The 17,127-nt window shown below is 35.5% G+C and overlaps 1 protein-coding gene across 1 annotated transcript; it reads left to right on the forward strand.

Annotated features, from left to right (window-relative positions):
- Positions 1-13,373, forward strand: ANGPTL5 (angiopoietin like 5). Its single transcript, XM_074572977.1, has 8 exons — positions 1-137; positions 1,858-2,005; positions 2,979-3,082; positions 3,662-3,755; positions 4,668-4,768; positions 9,631-9,751; positions 10,759-10,944; positions 12,150-13,373. Exons 1-8 carry the CDS (start codon positions 39-41, stop codon positions 12,467-12,469), a joined length of 1,173 nt encoding a protein of 390 aa, XP_074429078.1. The 5' UTR covers positions 1-38; the 3' UTR covers positions 12,470-13,373.
- The last annotated feature ends 3,754 nt before the right edge of the window (positions 13,374-17,127 follow it).

Here is a 17,127-nt window from a genome sequence, read left to right on the forward strand (position 1 = left end):
GAAACCCGTCAAAACGTTTGCATTTCTTCAAGTAAAAGATGAACTGCTTTAGGGTAACTTCACTGATTTGTCTTGATGTTTTTTTGTTCAGTTTAGGAGAGAGTGTCATAAGTAATGTCAAGCCTTGTTCATCTACGGTAAGATTTTCAATTACTTTGCTTAGATAAGATAATGAATGTAACTGAATGTTTTTTCAGAAAAGTGACAGATGTTTTTAAAATGCAGATTGCTTTACTCAGATATGAAAATTCAGAAGAATCAGGTATTTTCAGATAGAGAAAAGAAACTACATTGATATTGTAGGAATTCAGTATATTAGAACATTTTTGTCTTAATGTCCTTCATCACAGCTCAGTTGTTAGGCCGTATTTTTAATCTCATCTGCATGACTGTAAATGCAGAATAACCATTGTTTTTGGCAGAGTCACAGTTTTTGCTTGAATTGCTGAGGTCAGATTTAATCGCCTGTTTCATGTTGGCTTTTCTTAAAAATAAATATTGATTAAAAATATTTGCTTGACAGTATTTAATTGAACATATGGTGAGTGGCTGTGATAAAGCCCTGGAACAAACCGTAGTTTCAAGTGATCTATTTATAAGTTTCAAATAATCTATTTATAACTTACAGACTTTTTCTTCCTTTATTTTGTGCTTATTTCAAAATTAAAGAAACATATTCTTTTAGTTCTCTAGCATTTGTCTCCAGACACAAAATGCAATTACATTAATAACTCATAAACCTTTTTTTTTGGTAAAATCTCCTTGTTAACAGTTTTATGCAATTTTTACTTTCACTTTTTAAAAGCAAAAATTAGGAAAAAACCTGTTCAGTGCTTTGCCAATGTAGTGCCAATACCAGAAAGAGAAACCTGAAGCAGGAAAAGAAAACAATTATATTGAAGATATATTCAAGTCTAAATAAGTTTTCTTTTTCATTAAAATCTTTAAGTTTCTAGGGGTCCGATTTACATTTGAAAATACAGTATATGAACATACTACAATGCTTTGCTGAGATTATGGAATTAAAAAACGATTCAAATGCAAATATGTTTCTTTGTCTTTTTAAAATAACACATATTTCAGGAATGACTTTTAGCATTTCTTTAAGTGATGAGTCAGAGGCATTCCCTTATTTTATGTCAAATGGCACCACGGAAGAAAAAATATTAAATATGAAAATGCTATTTTAAGAGAACATTAATAGGTGTAACTACTTTTACCAATGCTTTTTTTGTTACTATTTCAGATAATTGTGTGCCTATGAATTGTATCCCTTTATTCTTTCCTCTATAAGAGCATTTAAAGTATTTTTTTCATATTGGGTTTGTCTGCAAATCTGCTTGGGACTGCTTGTGTGCATAGATTAGTAACTTGTGTAAGTATTTCTATGATCAGAGTCTAAGCAATTAATTTAGGGACTTGCAAGAGTGAAAGTGTTTTGTTAATATGTGGTAAATCCAGAAGCCTGCTCCTTTCTAGGGAAAATAACTTTGTTAGGATTTGAGATGTCTTGTTGGGTGTGGCGATTGCTAAAATGTGAGCTTCTTAAATGCAAGATTTGCAAGTTCTTGCCTCCAGTTCGCAGTGCTCACAGGTAGAATACCAGAAATGTTGGTGGTATTTTTTAAATTTATAGAGATTATTCTTCTGACATTTTTTCTCTTGTGAGGTATGGCTAAGCAGAAGACACCTAACAAGTCTTGGTCTCAGCTCTGTCAATTATCACTTGATAAAGCTTTAAAAAAACAGGTTTTGAAGAAAGACCCATGGGGTAATCTGCTTCATTTCGGCAGAATGAGCTATTTTATATCTGTTTTATGATAAATTTATTTCCCCCTCCATTGTTTGGTACAACAGGGCACAAGGAATGTTGGAGCTGTGGAGGAACCACTCAAGGCAGAAGAGAAAAATAAATCTGCAGATATTTCAAAACAAAAAGAACAATGCCTTGTACCATGTGATGTTCAAGCTAAAATTTTACGAGGGGAAAAACATTACATGTGCAGTATGTATTCATAAAGAATACTCTCAGCGACAAGCTATGCAATGCCACGCTCTGCAATCCTCTGCTATGCTACGCTATGCTGTGCTAATTTATTTTTTAATCTTCTTGAGCACCTGTGACAGCCTTTGACCCTGCTGCCCAGGCTGAGTACTGCTCAGAAAACTTGTGGTGCCGTGGTTTTGGGGTGCAGCTGGTGTGACAAAGTTAAAGTATAGTCATGCTAATCTCTCTTTATACTCACTGGTGAAGACAAGCAAATCCAGGCAGCAGCTTAACCCACCTACATCTTCGTTACCCTCTGAATGTTGGTAGCTCTCTCCATTGGACAGGAAGAGTAGGGTGTCTGCCCATCATTTAAACATTATAGTTAGGTGTGGGGGAGTTGAGTGGGAGTTAGTTAGTTAGTTAAAGTGGGAGGAAATCTATACTTTAGCTTGCCTTTTATAGATACTTATGCAGGACATTCTCTATTCACTGCCTTGACGAACTACACAGCCTCAGAAAAAAATGGTCAAAATTCTTGTCTTTCCCATATGATTTTTTAATATGTATTATTAATTACCTGACAGGTTTACTTTTTTTTTTTAGCATCAGGGCAAAAACCAGGACTAGCAGAATGAATGAGTAAATGTAGGATGACAGGAAACTTTAAATATCTGTCTTTTATCATTTGCATTTTTATTTTTGTGAAATCCATTAACTGGTCATCCAAGTTGCCCAAGGACAAGATGAAATTATTCTTCAAATCTTAAGAAGAGCCATCACTTCTTAAGACATCTTCAGTGCAACCAGCAAGGCTGAAGTTTTTAGCATCTTTGGCTTTAATCTGTGGTCTCTGTACTACACTTTTAGGTACCCTAAGGCTAAACGCCTTCAATATTCACTTAGATATCATAAATAAGTGTGGTGTTATTAAGTCAAGAATATTTCTAGATTTATGATAACAAAATGGATGAACATATTTCTTTTAAAGGAAATTTGCAGAACTCTCTTGTTGAATATGCAAGAAGTACAAAAAAGCTAGTAAGAAACATGATGGATGATCAACAGTCTTCTTTGGATTACCTTTCTAATCAGGTACTTCTTTCTTTATCGTAAAGATTTTTGTTTAATATTTATCACTACAGGTACTGTCTAATTGCGGAAAAATAAGCATTTATATTGTAATTGAAACAGTAGAATTACAGTTTCTATCACCATTCCATGTACCTCGGTTAGGTGTGTGAGTTCCATTTCTATGGGGAGCGATAAGCATCCCCTGGTCCACAACTTAGTGGCATACATGGCAACAGGGTAAGTGGAGGACTGCTCGTCCACATTAGTTGCTATCTCCAGTCCTGTCGTATTTGTTCAGATGGCGTATTATATTATCGTTAACTCTGATAGTAGTTTACAAACACTGTGCATCACTCAGTACAGATAAAAAGCCTTAATCAAGCTGAAGGACTTTTTTTGAATTAACCGGAATTGTGCCTAAAAATGATTTTGGATGAAAAAAGTAAAAAATCAGACCAATTCAACTAATGAAGGTACGAATCACTAACATATCACAAAAATGAACTTCAGATTATACTTACTAGAAGTAAAAAGAACATCTTTAGAAATGTAAAATTCCTCGTTGCAATGTAATTAAAGATCTTTTATTTGAATTTGCAGGTAAATGAACTCATGAACAGACTTCTTCTTTTGAACGCAGAAGTTTTGAGAAAGCATTTGGATACTCTTCCTTACAAAGCAGTTCAATCTCATGGTAAGTATTTTTTGCATTTAGCCTCGACCTCTTCCCTTTTTGTCTTTGTATCTTGACAAAGAACTAATTAAAGCAAAGGTAAGCAATTATAACATTTACAGTACTTATTCTGTGTTAGTAACATATAAACTCTGGAAAATTTGTGAACTGTTTTAAGAATATCATCATAGAGACTACTTTAAATCATTTGCAACTGATAATTCTGGGCATCCTGTTTAGCATCTTGTTGATTTTTATGCAAAATGCCAAGTCTGATCATCGGTTCGTAAGTGATCTGATGTTGCTAAATGGCACTTTATTTTGCAGTGAAATAAAGTGTGCTCTGCATTTGCAATATGCTTCTTCAAAAGTCACTTGTACACTGGACAGTTAATCTTTTTTTGTAGCATTCATCCCAGCTAAAGGAAACTACCTCTAAGCAGAACTCCTGGTCGTAGAAACTGCTTGTTGGAGTATGTTCAACACAGACCTGGGTTAACACTTAGAAGCAAAGGGTTTTTTAAGTATACATTATGATGTAAAGGCTTTTACAAGTATAAATACAAATATCTGCAGGAAAAAGACATCCCTCCCCAGACAATATGTCTTTTTCTCAGTACAAGTGTTACCCAAATAAAATCTGTAAAATGACACAGATACATAATTTTTAATTTCTGTATCATATCTGTTAAGATTAGAAAGAACTCTCTCTATACAAAATAATATATACTTCTTTCTCAGCTTAATGGAGTTCAGAGAATTTTCATTTATAATGTAAATTCTTGACAAAACATTATTTTAATGTTTGCATGACAGGAAAATGCTATTTGAAATCATTCCTACATTACCAAGAGAAGTAATATTTCTGTGCTTAAGCTGTATGTGTTTAAACATATTTTGCTAATGAAATTCCTCAAATACATTGTTCTCCAGGGTTGGATTGCACTGATATTAAAGATACCGTTGGTTCCGTTTCAAAAACTCCAACTGGTCTGTACATTATCCATCCAGAAGGATCAAATTATCCTTTTGAGGTAATAATTTTTTCTCTCAGGATAGTCACAATTTGCTTGTGAATATGCACTTAGAATATATTTAATAGATTTAAAGTGTTTTCCTTGACAATTACTCAACAGATGAGTAAGAAATGTATTAAATCATGCAAATGTGTCTGCCATTACTATAATTTTGATTAATTTCTCATTTTCTACAAAGAAATGTCATCTCTGTCGTAAGATCCTATCATCAGTTTTCATATACAGTAAAAAATGTACCAAAAAGGAAAACCCAAGGTATTTTCCAGCACCTCTTTTGGACATTGAGAAGTGCTGTTCTTTTCTGTTTTAGAGATGGAGAACTGAGGAGCCAAGTGACTGATCCATTTGGCTCCTAAAATGTGACCTTTGGCTTTTTAAGTTATCCTGCTGGATAACTGTATAGCGTTGTCCTCTCTTGAGAGGTTACTCCACTGATGCCTATAGCTTGGACCATATTGTATAGGCATTTAAATATAGGTGCAGATGTGCAGAGGAGTAGGTGCTTAGCTCTTGCTGAGCATCATTATAACTGAGTCTTGAGTTATACGGAGAGTTATACAGAGGCATCTAAACTTTTAGTTTTTGTATCCAGTTTGCAGGATATACATTATTAAGACAAAGGAAAAAGGATGAAATTCAGCACGAACCGCAGCTGTCATGCTTCCTATCACCACCTGCATTTTCCGTAATTGCTCAGAGTTATGCTGCTCATCTAGGAGAAGAGAGTTTTGGGTTAATCTCCTCAGGCTCAGGACATTCAGATCCATACAACCACAAGGAATACTTTGTTTTGTCTGTTTATTTCCATTTCAGGCTGTTCTACTTAAGGAAGTCCTTATGCATAGTGGAAAGACAGATATGGCACTTTCAAACCTTTAATTTTGCAGTACGTGCTGGGGTCATTAGTTTTTGGAGGAAAAAATGTGGAGTTTAAGCCAGCTAATAAATAGCAAAATTTAATATCTAACTTTATAGTCTTCCTTTATATATACAAAGGAAGGATGAATCCCTTTATCTCTAGCCAATTGGAACCCTACAAAATGCTACAAAAAAAGAGCTCAAACTGGTTATGAAAAGGCTTCAGAAGTATGCTGGCAATTGAAAAGAAAAAATGAACTTGGTTCTGCAGACCGCTAGTAGAAAAATCAGTCATTCTCTCTATACAATGCCGTGAGCTGAGGGAAAAGATCTGTAACTCATTCACAAGTTCTTCCAGGTAAAAGAAAGGCAAAGACAGGTAGAAGTGTTCAAAGAACAACCGTATTTATAGTATGAAGAAAATGCTGTGTGCCTCACCCCAGGATGAACCGTAGCACAAAATGCATCTGTTTCAGAATTTCTTCTGGATTGTGGGGGATTCATACCTCACCCAAATTACTTTTCCTGAGAGATGGTATGACTAATCTATGAGAGAAAAGTGATTTCTCAGTTCACTTACAGTTTTTGGCAAATACATCTGAAATGATAAAGTTCCTTTCACTTCAAAAGTATTTTTTTGACACTTTTCCACATTGGAAGTTACTGCCAGAATCTGAGAATCAGTTATATGAGTGGAAAGGTTCCTTAAGGAGAACAAGAAACAAAAGGAAAAATCCTAATAATTTGATTAAAAGCACAAGGTAACAATAAATAATGAGAAGAAATGTCTGCACTTATGAAATGAGTGTCTCATTTCTTGTCTGGTAGATGTTACACAGAACTGAAAAGATAGTGCCAAAAAGTTCTCAGAGAAAAATATCTAAAATATGTCTGTTCCATAAAGAATGTTGTTTTAAGGAAAACTGTTTAATGCAAATTCTTCCATGTGTTGAAGCATAAAAAGGGTACAAGAGAAATGATAGATGAACAAAAATATCAGGACATTAAAACATAAACAAGAAACTGTAATGCATTTTAAGGGGCTAATAGCCAAGAGTTCTGGAAGTTCTGCAGACTAGCAAAATAAGAAAAATGCAAAGAGGCAGAAAACCATAGTACGAAACTAAAAAAGAGAAAACAAAGCCAGCATGAAACAATTTATTTCAATGAGGACCTTTTCAGCAATAAGCTGCCCTTTAAACGTAACTGAAACTAACCCAAAATGTCTTTAGAATCATTTGCATAAAGATGCCAGATAAATTAAGAAAACTACTTTGACAACTTGATCCTGTTCTCGTGTTTTCATGTTTGAATCCTCATGTTTTCAAAAGTGAGTATGTATTTTGATGCTTAAATCAGGCTAATTGAAACCTGAATTCCAGGAGCTCTAAGAATATGCAGGTTTAGTGGCTGTGGCAGGCTCTTGTCATCTCAGAAAATTGGTCCCAAATGGGCTTTCATCTGAGCATTCAAACATGAGGCAATTAAAACCAATTTTGTTTCTGGAAAATTGAATCATGATCACTTTCTGAGACATTTTTCAATGAGTAAATTTAGATCAATGATATTTCTAAGGTGGGCCAGACAAACTAAGGTGTTTGGAATATACCTCTTATACACACTAAAGATGGAAAGGGAAGAAATATTCAATAAAAGCATCCTCCTGCTCATTTAATTTAAATTGTACCTGTAACAGTCATGCCCCTCATACCTTCCACAATGTGTGACATAGAACAAGCTGTAAAGTGAATTAGCTGTTATAAGGCTTTAAGAAAGAAAATTGCATCATTTCCAGCATATAAGGGATCAAGAAACTATGGAGCGGTGACTGGTTTTTGTGTATCTCATATTTTTACTTAGCTGGTGTATGTTTTGGTGCCACATCTAACTGGCTGATGACCTTTCATGTAGAACCAAATCTCTTCCTTCTGAGAATTATCAACACTGCCAGTGATTTATACTGGACTGAAGATTGATATTGTGACCATGTGGTCTCCTCTTTGTATTTCTGACTTATAGAGAGAGGAGCAGCCAAGCATGCAGTCATCTTCTCAAGACAGCAGATGAGGCAGTGGGATTATTTTTAATGAGTTTTAGGTATTTGCATCTAAATATTCATTTTGGAATCATCGGTATGTCTCTTTATTTCAGTTCCACCCTCCTTGGGTGACTGAAATAAGCATGTGATTCTCCAAGGAATAAAGCCCATAATTTTCTTCCGTGCACATGACCCTTACTATGATTAATTCGTTATTTGTGTTGCAAGGATTGCTCAGAGCATCCAATGGCATTGATTTACCTGAAGATCCAAGATTCCCAGGTTGTATTAGATCACATTGCAGCTCTGTCCTGTTGCTTTCTTGTTGTTCATAGAGAAGCTGTTGTTAAGTCACAGAGGTTCTGAATATGATGTTGGTGTGTTCCTGCCAAGGAACAAGTCTTTGGATTCAGGAAAAATTTCTGGCTGGTACAGGCAATAGGGGTGCAACATATAAAGCTCAGACTGCCACAGTTTTTGTGAGGGTTAAACTGACTTCCACCTAGACTCTACTTCTAGCAACTGCCTAAGATTGCAAATCTCTCTCTTTTCTGAAACATGTTCCATTGTGCACATTTCCTGTAACATGAACAAAAAATTCATATTTTACTCCATCACTTGTGCATCCGCCTACTGTTATGGTTTACTGATGGCCAACAGTATATTCTGAACTTTTGTTATCACAAGTAGCTTAATGGCTCCATAGCTGTAATGATTTTCCAGGTTAATTCTTCGGATATTTGTCACATCGGGAGATACCTACAAACAAGCCTTTGTTTTTAAAAACTGATTAAGCATGGTCTCCCCTAGAACTACTTTGAACAGCTTAAGTGGTGCAGTGCCTAAATGTGCAATATGCACTTTTCTACATTAGGATGCCCAGACTTTCTAATCCCTGTTAGAACTGGTCAAGATCTGGCACTGGGGACGTACTTGAAAAATACCCCGAGTGACCTGGATACATTCCACTCAGCTGAAATCCCTGGAGAGCAGCCAAGGGTCTTGGGGCCCTTTCTGTAGACAGTGGAGGTGACTGACATCTGCAGAGGGTGATTTTGATCTTGGTTTCCCAGAGCCACGCTATGAATGCACATTTCTCTGTATGAGGGGGATTACAGGGCAGACAAGGTCAATAAGATGCCTAATTTAGGGAACTCAATTACGTGTCTAACGTTAAATGGGCTGAAGAGAAAATGTGCCACATAATGTGATATTCCATAGCAGAGCAGAGGGCTGCTGGACCACTGCCATTTGACATGTTGTTGGGCACAAATTTTAGCGAAGACTCATAAAGACTCATAAATCTGAGTTGATCTTATGTATTCAGTGGGACTGCTCGGTTGCAGGCTGTTAAATGTTCACATTGGGACCTCCCTGGATTGGGGCCCCTTCTTATACAGAGTTTTTTTTCTGCTCCAACATAAATTATTATATACTGGGTTATTGCTATCACTTTTTCCATTTCCTCAACTTTATTAAGGGCTCTACATTTCCCAGGTGTCACAAACACAGTATTTCTGGGGAATAAGGTATGATAGTGAGGGAGAACACATAAAAAGTTGTGTCTGTTTTGCTTTGCTGAAACAAAGGTATATGCAGTGTTAGTGCCTATATCTGTAATATTTTACATGATTAATACATGACATTGCATGTTGCTTCCACTTCATGCTATTATTAATACACAGTAATATTTATCAAAGCTTATTTATTATATCTGATATGAGCAGACATTTGCACACAACAGTTTCTACTGGTTGAGGAAATATCCAAACCAAGCAGTACAGCAAGAACATCCAAGAAAATACTTCAGCTTCGTTATTTTATTTTCTTTGAGCTTTTTCTTAAGATATTTGAAAGGTATGTTACTTAGCAAAACCCTTGATAGTCCACCTTTATTTAATTAAAATGTTTTCTTCCTAAGAGCTGCTTCAAGAATGCTTAATCATAACTATGTCTATTTTAGGTTTTGTGTGACATGGATTTTCAAGGAGGTGGATGGACTGTGGTTCAGAAAAGGACTGATGGAATCATTCCATTTCAGAGAACATGGTCTGAATATCTGGATGGATTTGGTGACCTTTCTGGTATTAATTTTAAATACTCTAAAGTGCTTTGGACCCAACGTTTCTGCTGTCTTTATGTGAGCTACATTCCACTAAATTGTGTGAGATTTTTAATAGTAGAGAGAGTAGAGCTCTTGTTTCTAAAAAGTCTTATTTATACTTAAGTGGTTTTTTTCATCAAATCTATTGTGTGATCTTCTCAATAATGTCTATCGCCCTCCTAGAGTCTTCAGCCATTGCCTGTCCTCAGTCTCACAAGAGGTGTTTAAAATGTTGTGAAATTTTCTTCCTGAAATAATGTACAAATTTTATTTCCTCTTTTTGTCAGATTTTTAAAAAAAAGCTTCAGTTGGTTTTAATCACATTTGGGAAATATTTCCTTAAAGCAGAGAAAAATCAGTAATATTTCACCATAGGGCATGCGCAGTTACAAACAGAATGGAAATAATTCAGTAGCTAATACCAACACAACTGTGATATTACTTCTTTACTGCCACCTAAAACCAGTTGTTTTTTCAGCAGTTTAACTGGGATTGCAATGGAAGCACACAACTTCTCCACTGTAGAAAAAAGCGCAGCTCATATGGGGCAACCTTTCATGGAAAAAAGTGTGATTTACAGAGGCAGCAAATCTCAAGGAATAGGTTTGAGTTTTGTTGCATTTCCTCGAATGCTAACATTTATCATTTCTCAGTATTGCCCTTAGGAATGCTACTGAATTCTGTTTAATCAAGTGGATCTTTAGCACATCCAGTTTTTGTGGTCTTCTAAAGGCATATTGAAGATGAACACTTGGAAGTTATCACGTGGACAATTTTCTAAAAATGTGACAGAGAAAAAAGATGATGCTCACATATTTCCCAATGAAGTAGGAAGATCACTCTGCACCTTCATTAGTTTTTCAAAGACATCAGACAACTTTTATTACACTTGGTTCAGGAAGGAAAGTACAAAAATTAGAGGAATCAATTTTTTTCTTTTACACTTTCTGTTTCTAGAAGTTTATTGACTATATATTTCTGTTTTAGGGGAATTTTGGCTTGGACTGAGGAAGATTTTTCACATAGTAAATCAAAAAGCCACTAGTTTCAGTCTTTATGTGGATTTGGAATCAGAAAATGACGAGCATGCCTATGCATCGTATGATGGATTTTGGATAGAGGATGAAACATGTTCTTTTAAGATCCATTTGGGGCGTTATTCAGGAAATGCTGGTAAGAATCTCACCCTTGAGAGTATTTAAAGATAGCTGCTCCCTTTCTTAATTTGAAAAAAATGCATTCAAAACAGCAATACTTAATTAAGATAACATTAAAAATGTTTATTTCTAATCTGTTTTTCTCTATTTGGTGCATAATGAACACAGATAAATGGTTAATGATGTAGTGATTGGTTATGCCAAAATCCATCTTTACATAAGAAATAATTTTATTCTATTGCTTCAAGGTATTCAATGGGATAATAATTGAACAAATACTCCTTTAATAGAGGGTAAATTAATAAAGAAAAGAAAGGAACTTTAATGGATTCAAATCCACAGAATATATATGTAATATGCATGGGATTTTGTGTGTGTTTGTGTGTATCTATCTAATGGTCCAATTCTTTAGATGTTCGTTATCTCATCCCAAATTTGCTGATGTTAATGGAAGTCTTCCTGATGTTGTTGCTTTGGTTAGTTCAGAAGTGCCCAGACAGTGGTGTACAAAGGATAGAGAAAGAAACTGACTGGAACAAATCGGGCCTACAGTGTACAACAGTTACTGGCTGATATATAGAGGCAGATGAATTTACAATTCCAGACCTCCCTTAATATCATAACTATACCAAATGTGTAAAGATTTGTGTTGTTACACCATGTCTTACTGCTATTTCAAATTTTTTTTTTTGCATCATATTTATTAATATGCAAGAATGTTCCTTATTACCAATGTAATAGTTATTCTCTAAATGTGCTGATGCTTTACTCTACCTGTATTTGTAAGAAACATTATTTCTCTAGTAAGACAACAGAACCAGTATCACTGACCTCTGTGTTTTTATAATTCAGTTTTATCTCATGACTCTGGAGCTTTGGGCGCATCATTGGAAAATCTGAAGTTAGCAACTCTTTTCTTTTATCTTTTCTTCCACTGTCTTTGAGGACAGAAGCCTTTACCTTCATAGCTGGTGTGCATCACTAAAAGCAACAATATAAAGATATTCCATCAAATTTCAACTTCTTCCATATTACTCAGTATTTTATACTTTTTCTTTCCTATGCATTTAACACATTGACAGCTCATTATTTGATGCTCATGAACCACTTCTGAAGAAATCTATTTTTCTAATAAATTCAAAAGAAAAGTTTGCGAGGTATGCAACAAGTAAGAAACGTTATGTTTCTCCATAAATAACTTATCCTTCTGTTTGTACTTAGGTGATGCATTTAGAGGATATAGAAAAGAAGATAACCAGAATTCAATGCCTTTCAGCACATTTGATGTTGATAATGATGGATGCAGGCCAATGTGCACTATTAAAGAACAGTCTGTAAAGAGCTGCAGTAACTTCAGTGATAGCACTGGATGGTGGTTCAACCAGTGTGGCCTGGCAAATCTTAATGGTGTTCATCGCTACACAGGTAGATTTCTTGCAACTGGGATTCACTGGGATACATGGACAATGAACAATAAACCAGTCAAAATTAAATCAGTTTCAATGAAAATTCGGAGAACCTATAATCCATATTTCCATTAACCTATGAAAATAGAAATATGTCTCTTCTTGCAATTATGTGGGATAATAACTGCATCATAAACACCTTTCATTTTCACTTGAACAGTTCAATCTTAACACTTTGTTAGATATTTCCGTAATACAGTTACTCATTTTTATTATGAAATGTCAGCATTTGTAGTGTTCCCACTTGAGTTAGAAGGTCCTAAGAAGAACAGGGTTTTCAGAAAATGGAAGAAGCTTAGTGTTTGTCAGCTTTTATTCAACTGCCTCTTATGCAATCTCAGAGACAGCAGAAAAATTACAAAAAGGAGTGAAATGCTGACTTTTGAATGTGTTATTCTGCGCTCTCTGCATATCTCAATTGCCAAGAAATTTTAGCAAATTTTCTTTTAAAAAAACATACACCTGCCATTTGCATCATTATATTTAGGAAAAATAACCTAGGTTAATTTTCCAGAACCAGCTCTTCTTTCTGTATTCCTTATCAGGCAAAATAATGCTGACTTATTTCAACATACATGTAAGGTTCTGTATACTCTCAGGGCCTGATTTTTATATAAGTAAGGTAGATACTGACATGCAAGAACTATGGTCTGTTTTATATTTAATTTTCACAGTCAATGTGTTTCATAATCAGATTTTTACTCTACCATTGTCTATTTCACGATTCACTACAAATAAACACTTTTTCAAAGAAAACGTATAACATTTCATATAACCTTTGAGTTTTAATTTTTGGATACATGGGCCTGATCTTATGTTTTTCATTCTTATTGGCATTCACTTTGTGAACGATCATGTGGTAATGAACAAAACCAGCTTGAGTTGTGTAAGTACATTTTAAATTCAATAGTGTGAGTTGTTTGAATTTCTATCAGTAAAAATAGAATGATATCAATAAAAATGTGAATGTTGTCAGCACAGCAGTGTTTCTGGAACCTGCCATCTATTCTATAGCAAATAGGCACGCTATTTCTCATCTTTGCTTCAGTTTCAGGAGATCAGCTCTGTGGTAACATGTGGAATGAAATCAGTTAAAAACTCTACGGATTTCCTCTTTGCTGTCTTGCACTTTGACCAAAGATTAATACAGTGAGCAGAAACCGTCGTTAGTTCAGAACCACCACGGTTTAGAACTTCTGTCCAAAGTTACATGCAGTTATAGGAGGACATTAAGCTTCTGATAGGGTGCATATACTGTTACAATGTTAAGGGAGAGAAAAATTCCCTCTTTTTTTTCTATGCTTGACTAGTACTTTTACAATTGGAGTAAGAAGTTGCTAAAAGCAGAGGGTTTCTCTCTGCTAGAGAGAGAAGTGTGGGCCTATGGTAGAAGCACGGTAGCTTGAGGAAAAATGTCACTGGGATTGTAAGAGAGGGGGTAGCTCACACTCCCTGGGAGTTCTCTGAGTGTGTGGGGATTTTGTTGTCAGACCCTGTAGTTATTGGAATTAGAGGTCGAGAGATAAGTATATACACCCTCTTTAGCCCTGTCTCTCACTTTAGGCTTATTAGGAATGCAATCCCTTCCAACAGCAACATGGACCCAGCAGACCTATAAAGGTAGATACTAAGATGAAAAAGCTTCTGCACTAAGATTAACAAAAATTAGAGCAGTATGTGGTGGTTTAAAGAGTATTAATTCTGGCTGCAAGCCCCCATGTTGCACTGTATTAGGGCTACTATGTCGGAAAGAGTCCCCAGGCTGCAGTACAACAATCCTACTGGAGAATACTGGAAATTTAATGGCTTTGATGAAAGCCTCAAACTTTGATGGTGGGACCTCTGCTCTGACAACCAGGTCCAAGCCTGTGAGCAGAGAGGAGTCTAAGTAGGGAATCAGGATGCTGAGTGTAGAGCTAGAGTCTACGGACACCCTGAGGCTCCTTTTGGCTTTATTAGAATCACTGCTTAAAAATTAAGGTGGCGAATGAAGATTGTAGATCTGTGTTGGCAGATATTACCACATTTAATGACTAGGTTTAATTTCTCCTTTGTCAGCATTGGTTAGATTAGCTGGCAGTAACAAATCACAGAGGAAATGGGCCTGAAAAGATAAGTAAAGCTTGAAGGATCATTCTTGCAAACAGACATTGGATCTTAAAGTCAAGTCAAATTGTAAACCTGTACAAAAAATGATTTGAATTCTCAATATCAGTACTGGGGAGGCATGGGAATGTTTACTGTTCCTTGGAAGATAAAGACGTTTCCAAGACTATTTGCAGAGAGTTCTTTGAACTCAGCACATATGCTTTAATACCATTAAGTACTGCTCTACTAGCAAGGTCACAGGTAGAAACTGTGTTCTTTGTGGCTTAGAGTTCTTTCCTTTCATAGATACAATTAATTCAATTTGCCCCAGGCTCAACTTGAGTCTTTATTGGGCTGTGAGAGCTGGATCTGCAACGTAAACTGCAAACAGGATGAAGTCCAAATTGCACATACTAGTCATATTCTAACTCTTTTAAATAATTCAGGTATGAATTTTCAATATAGTGTTCTTAAGCAAGAGATGGACAATGCTTTATTCCTTTTTCAGATTAGAAATCATATATGACCATAGAGATTGTTATGAATTTCTGTTTTATTTGCCATATTATCTACTAGTCATGATCACTCTTAGTGCTTCTGTGGCATGAAAACAAGTAATTAGATAATAATTCATATCATTTGAATATTTTATTTCCTTTCATGGAGTCTATCAGCTGGTAGGATCTGAATAGGGTTTCTATGAAAACCTTTTGAGCATAAGAATCTCATAGTTTATCATCATTTGAGTGTGCTGAAATGTGAGTATTAGTATAGACTGGTTTTGTTTCAAAATTTAGCATATGCTTAGAAAAACAGCGTCCTAGAGATTAGTTGGCAGCTTGCCTGGTGCAAATCTGAAACGCAGCAAAGACAATAGAACATTTTCCATGTGACAGATAGCTACTGTCTTAAAAGGTTCATTCCATTTCCTCTCTAAGAATAAAACAACTCTGGAAACAAGTAATTTTTTAGTTAAACATGGAGAATTTACAAGGATATTAAACTGATTCCAGGGGCCCGTGTTCCATATTTACAGCTGATGGTTCCCAACCACCATACGTAAGATTTTTGTGGACATATATTTGGGACTGGTAATCAGCTGGTTATTGCCCAAACAGTCTTATTTCAACTAAATAAAAAGGAGCACATAGGGTGTAGCATACTAAGAGAAACTGATTGAGTGTTCCAAAAAGTAGCTTGGTTAAACTACACTTACTATCTATTCCAGGAATGATACTCTAGACTATGAGAAGTTGTCTTTAAAGGACATATAATCTCTGATGTCAGGAAACTGCATTTCTTTCTTTTGTTTTCTTTTTCCAAGAGTATGTCTTCAATTTGTAAATCTCAGTTTAGTGAACTCAAATTTTATTTGACCCAGTTTATGATGCTACAGTAATATAAATAAATGACAACACGGTTTCCACAGCCTGAGTACTACTGACGTGGCAGTGCAGGGTTCAGTGTATTAGACATCTGGAAATAACAAAACAGTACAACCAAAGGCATTTTACTTTCCACTTGGAAAATCCTTAATGGGACAGTAAAAGATCCTCTAAACTACTTAGATTACGTCTTTTTTTTTTTTACTGTAAATTCTGGCATGTATTTAAAACTTTATAATCAGTCATGTTTCATTAACATGGAAAAACATTTTAGCTTATTACCAGTTTCTGTTAGGGAACATATTTATGAAAAAATACTCTAACACTACATTGTATTGATGCTTCACTACAAAATACATAGCATATTTATGTGCATCGCACAGTACTCCAAGTTGCAAGTAGGAAACTTTGATGCATAGTTTGACTCTAAATTTTAGTTGATTGCATGCAACAGTTTCCGTAAGTCTTTCCAATTATTTAAGGATCACTAACGTAATGCACAATTAACATGCAATTGTTTAAACTACCGTCTCAAGAACTCTTGCTTGAAATCTACTTTGTTGGATGTTCTGCAAACGGTGGCAGCATGACATGAAGATGCTGCAACCTGAAACGCACAATACCAAAGAATTCTGATGCATGCCTCTGGTGGGTTAAAGCAGAGTGCACTGCTCCACCGCCGGCACACAATGTGGTCTGAAGTACAAAGATGTATGAAGAAGTTTCTGAGACTGAAGGAATATCTGCTTTTCCCTCCTCCCCATCTGATACATAAAAATAAAATACTAAAACACTAAATGCAGTAACACGGTAAAGTTACCTTTAGCTGCACCCTAATCTCTGTAGATTCCCTTGAACAGAATCTGAAGTGGTTTTAATGGAAATATTAGCTTGTCGGGATGCAGAACTCAACAAATCTGAAGTGGTTTTAATGGAAATATTAGCTTGTTGGGATGCAGAACTCAACATGAACTCAACGTTGTAGTGAGCAAGGAAGGAAGAATGAAAGGTGAAGTGAGACTGGGCCTATAGTTTAACTTATACATGACCATTTTGAAGACAAGAAAAAAGAAGTAATGGCAGATGATTAAAATTCAAGATCTCCCCATGGCTGCTTGTTTTGAATGTCCAAGCCCACAATTATTTTCATGAAGGTTCTAAGTATCAATTACATGTAGTTCGTCATGTAAATTCCCACAGCTTCATCTGAAAACTCTGTTCAGTGAGTGATCTGTGTAGAGCCGGTTAGTTTTCCTGCTT

The sequence above is a fragment of the Larus michahellis genome, chromosome 1 (assembly GCF_964199755.1).
Source record: "Larus michahellis chromosome 1, bLarMic1.1, whole genome shotgun sequence".
Classification (NCBI taxonomy): Eukaryota; Metazoa; Chordata; class Aves; order Charadriiformes; family Laridae; genus Larus; species Larus michahellis.